The 1,294-nt window shown below is 62.4% G+C and overlaps 1 protein-coding gene across 1 annotated transcript in view; it reads right to left on the bottom strand.

The window, feature by feature from the left end:
* Nucleotides 1-381: 381 nt before the first annotated feature.
* The window catches only part of PHF21B (PHD finger protein 21B), a 41,089-nt gene continuing 40,176 nt past the window's right edge, over nucleotides 382-1,294 (bottom strand). Inside the window, exon 12 of the mRNA XM_012659782.1 lies at nucleotides 382-594. Within this exon, the coding sequence (XP_012515236.1) occupies nucleotides 382-594 (213 nt within the window). The remainder of the gene's footprint in view (nucleotides 595-1,294) is intronic.

Genomic DNA, 1,294 nt, shown 5'->3' with positions numbered 1-1,294 from the left:
ACGTGCTCCCTCCCGGCGTGCAGGGCGGTGTGCCCGTCCCCTTCAGAGCGCGGCCTCCCTCTCCACGGGACAGTGTGAGGCCGTGGAGGGGGCTGGGCCTGGACACCCACCGAGGCCTGGGCAGCCCCCAGACGGTGTGGGTGGGGTGCAGGCTGACCGTGGCCCCGGCGTGTGGCACCCCACCTGGCTCCCAGGTGTCCCCTCTGAACGCGAAGGGCACAGGGCCCTACTGGCCCGGCTCCTTCTCCCTTCTCTCCTCTGTCTCTCTGGTATATTTTTGTCTGAAATTCATAGAGTTCATGAATTAAGGCCGACAGAACCCCCAGGTCATGTGAGCAGGGTTCCAGTAACTTTCCGTGGTGTGAAGACAGGTCCCTAGGGTCAGTTGTGGCCCTGGGGGTGCTGGAGGGCGGGGTGCACGGCTGAGGGCTTGGTCCAGGGCCCGGCCAGCAGCGGGGCGGGGCTGGTGCTCGTCATGGTGACCTGGAGCATCTGCTCGCCCTGTATCAGTCTCAGGAGGGCCCGGAGGCGGTCCAGGGACGACTGGGTGCCCCTCTGGCGGGCCAGCAGGCTGGTCTTAAGCTCCAGGCATTTCTGTCAGGGGAGAAGGTCAGAGAGGAGGTCTCAGAAGTCAGCGCTGCAGCGTCCGGGCGGCCGCCCTCGCGGCGCTCGCTCTCACAGCCTCTGCCGTCCACTCAGGCGCCCAGAGACCAGGCTGAGGCCTCCAGAAACCCAGGCGGCAGTGGAAATGGAGCTGAACAGCAGCTAGAGCCACAGGGCACGTCTGTTTTGGAGTTTAGGGCTAAAAAAGTGTGCTTGTGCAGCAGTGTGGCAACGTGCCCCTCACGGCTGTGACGCGGCCACGTCCTCCTCCCAGCCAGCGGCCCCCGCTCCTCTTCCTGCCAGCAACTGCGGCAGCTGCGAGGACCTCGGCCTGCTGGCTGGCGTCCTCTCCTCCTCTCCAGCCAGCCTCTTTACCCTCCATGTCACGACAACAAGGTAAGGCAGTAAGGACCGAAGCCTGGCGTCAGATGTCCGTCTGCTCCCATTCAAACGCTGCCTGGGCAAACAGCCACCGCCCTGGGACTGTTTCTAAAACTACTACAGGGCAAGCACAAAGCCTCTTCATGGTGTTACTGAGAGTGTTAAATGAGATGTTGCATTTAAACAGCATCGCCAGGGCCCAGCACTGCTGTCACCATCACCATCATCACCACCATCATCATCACCATCGCTGCCTCCAACACCACCATCACCACCGTCACCATCACTACCATCACCATGATCATTACCA

Source organism: Propithecus coquereli, unplaced genomic scaffold, assembly GCF_000956105.1.
Source record: "Propithecus coquereli isolate 6110/MARCELLA unplaced genomic scaffold, Pcoq_1.0 Scaffold633, whole genome shotgun sequence".
NCBI lineage: Eukaryota > Metazoa > Chordata > Mammalia > Primates > Indriidae > Propithecus > Propithecus coquereli.
This window is presented reverse-complemented; position numbering and strand designations above follow the sequence as displayed.